At 38.1% G+C, this 2,626-nt stretch overlaps 1 protein-coding gene across 1 annotated transcript; it reads left to right on the top strand.

Moving 5' to 3' along the window:
- Positions 1 to 514: 514 nt before the first annotated feature.
- On the top strand, positions 515 to 2,544 carry LOC104943051 (receptor-type tyrosine-protein phosphatase mu-like; the record flags this gene model as incomplete). Its single annotated transcript, XM_010768372.1, has 3 exons — positions 515 to 693; positions 1,172 to 1,307; positions 1,454 to 2,544. Coding segments are annotated over 3 exons (369 nt in total), but the record flags the coding sequence as incomplete, so codon positions are not given.
- Between the last annotated feature and the right edge of the window lie 82 nt (positions 2,545 to 2,626).

Below are 2,626 nucleotides of genomic sequence, written 5' to 3'. Positions count from 1 at the left end.
TCTCTTCTTTATTCACTTCTTACATGTATTACTAACATTCTCCCTTCCTTTCCTATGTCCTACTTCTCCTTCCCTTCCCTCCTCTTCTCCTTTCCTTTTCCACGTCCTTATTTCCTTTCCATGTCCTATGTCCTACTTTACCTTTCCTTACCTCCTCATTCCTGTCCTACCTTACTTGGTTTTCTCCTTATTTCCTTCTCTCCTTCTCTCCTTTACAATGAGCTTTCCCCTATCCTTCCCTTTCCTGTACTTTCCTTCTTGCCTTCCTTTCTTCTTCCTTTTTATCCGTATCCAATTTCCTTTCCTATGTCCTTCTTCCTTTTCCTTATTCCCGCTTCCTTTTTCCTTTCCTAGCCTGCTTATTAACCTCTCCTCACCTCCTCTTTACCTTTCCTTTCCTTACTTCCTCTCAGTGTTTAGCTTTAGCTTTCAAGTGATTTCACTTTGGGTTGTGTTTCTTTTTTCACCACACTCTCCTACTGTTACGGTGTGTTTGTTTTAACCCCGTCTCCCCCCTGTCTCCCCCCAGCCTCAGGACGGGTACCGCATGGTGCAGCAGTTCCAGTTCCTCGGCTGGCCGATGTACCGCGACACGCCCGTAAACAAGCGCTCCTTTCTGAAGCTCGTCCACCAGGTGGACAAGTGGCAGGACGAGTACGACGGGGGGGAAGGGAGGACCGTGGTGCACTGCCTGTAAGAGAGAAGTACTGCACAAATACACATTACTGAGTACTTTAGGACATTACATAGTACTTTAAGACATCACAGAGTACTTAGGAGACATTACTGAGTACTTTATGAGTACTCTATGACATCAGATAGTACTTTATGACACTACAGATTACTTTGAGACATCACAGAGTACTTTATTACTACTATTAATATCGTTAAAGACTGCTATACTACTGAAGATATACGGTTATACTTCCAAATGCACTGATTCTGAGCTCATTTGTGGTGTTTTGTCTCCATCTGGTGGCCAAACAGTGGAAACACATGCTGAAAATTAAATCTCCTCTCCTTGTCTCCTCTCATTGTCTCTTCTCCTTGTCTCTTCTCCTTTTCTCCTCTCCTTTTCTCCTCTCCTTCTCACGTTGTCTCCTCTCCTTGTCTCCTCTCCTTTTCTCCTCTTCTTCTCTCCTTGTCTCCTCTCCTTGCCTCCTCTCCTCAGAAATGGCGGTGGTCGTAGTGGAGTGTTTTGCAGCGTCAGCATCGTGTGTGAAATGTTACGTCAGCAGCGCTGCGTCGATAACTTTCACGCCGTAAAAACTCTGAGAAACAACAAACCAAACATGGTGGACCTGCTGGTAATATTTACATTTCTTTTTCTTTCAATTATTTGAAATGTACAATAATCTATAGATGAATGTAATATTATTTATATATATTTATTTTTTATTTATGTATATTTAAATGCTAAAAAGTGTGTTTTTTGGGTGATTTTCCTCTACAGGAACAGTATAAGTTCTGCTATGAAGTCGCTCTGGAGTATCTGAACTCTGCTTGAACCCAACGAGAGGAGAGGAGACAAGGAGTCAAGGAGAGGAGGAAGGAGAGGAGGTTTACTACTGACTGCAGGAGGAGGAAGAGGAGGAGGAGGAGGAAGAGGAGTTTTTGCACTGCCTTGTTTGAACTCACCGTGTCATTTCTTTTACATTTTTTGTCGTCTTGATGAACCAAAACATCTCCGCTTTTTCACTCCGAGTGGAGCGTCCTGTCAGCGAACACACAGGATCTTTGTGAACTCACCTCAACCTGTTTCACCGCTGCTTTAATAAAGGACTTCCTGTTTACATTTCTCAACGCACAGCGACACGTGGAGCTGCTGGAATATTTCAAACAATGTTTTTAATTGTACGTGATGCTTAAAGTTCATGAAGTTCATGAAGTTTTCTCCAAACACCAAAGAAAGGGTAAAAAAGAAACGAGAAATATTTCAAATTATTAAAGAAAATAATTAGGAATAAAATGTTTCCTCGTCACGAAAAAAATATTTAGTAATAACGGAAAATTATGTATAATTAGGGGAAAATATTACTTGATACTAGAAAAATAAATAATAAGAAAATAAAGAATAAAAAAATAAATATATACACATTTTGAATTTCTTTTTTTCTTCTCGTAATCACGAAAAAAACTGTTTACATGATTACGGAAAAAGAAAAAGACTATTAAGATATACACCTTAATTTTTAAAATGATGCCCAAATTTAAGGTAGTATTGAGAACAATATATTTGATGCGAGAGGGATTTAAAAAAACAAGGAAAGGTTTCAGAATTACAGAAATAATCCCGAAACTAGTTTTTATACTTATGAAAAACATTTTTAATAATAATAAGAAAAACATTTGATGGGAAAGAAACATGTTTATTATATGAACTATATAATTACAAATAACTGTTTTTTGAGAATTTTGCAGAAAAACTCATTTAAAGTCACTTTTCATGAATCTGGGAATATGTGTCGCTGTGTTTAAAACATGTTATGGTCCTTTAACGAGCACTAATGTTATATAATGAGTTAAAAACACTTAAAAATGAACCATAATTACATCAAACTAAAGATTTGTTCGTCAGCTTTCAGTCGTGAGGGTCTCTGAACATCGCCTGGTTTTTATTTCAACA

Source organism: Notothenia coriiceps, unplaced genomic scaffold (genome assembly GCF_000735185.1).
Source record: "Notothenia coriiceps isolate Sejong01 unplaced genomic scaffold, NC01 NC01_scaffold00005601, whole genome shotgun sequence".
Lineage (NCBI taxonomy): Eukaryota > Metazoa > Chordata > Actinopteri > Perciformes > Nototheniidae > Notothenia > Notothenia coriiceps.
This window is presented reverse-complemented; position numbering and strand designations above follow the sequence as displayed.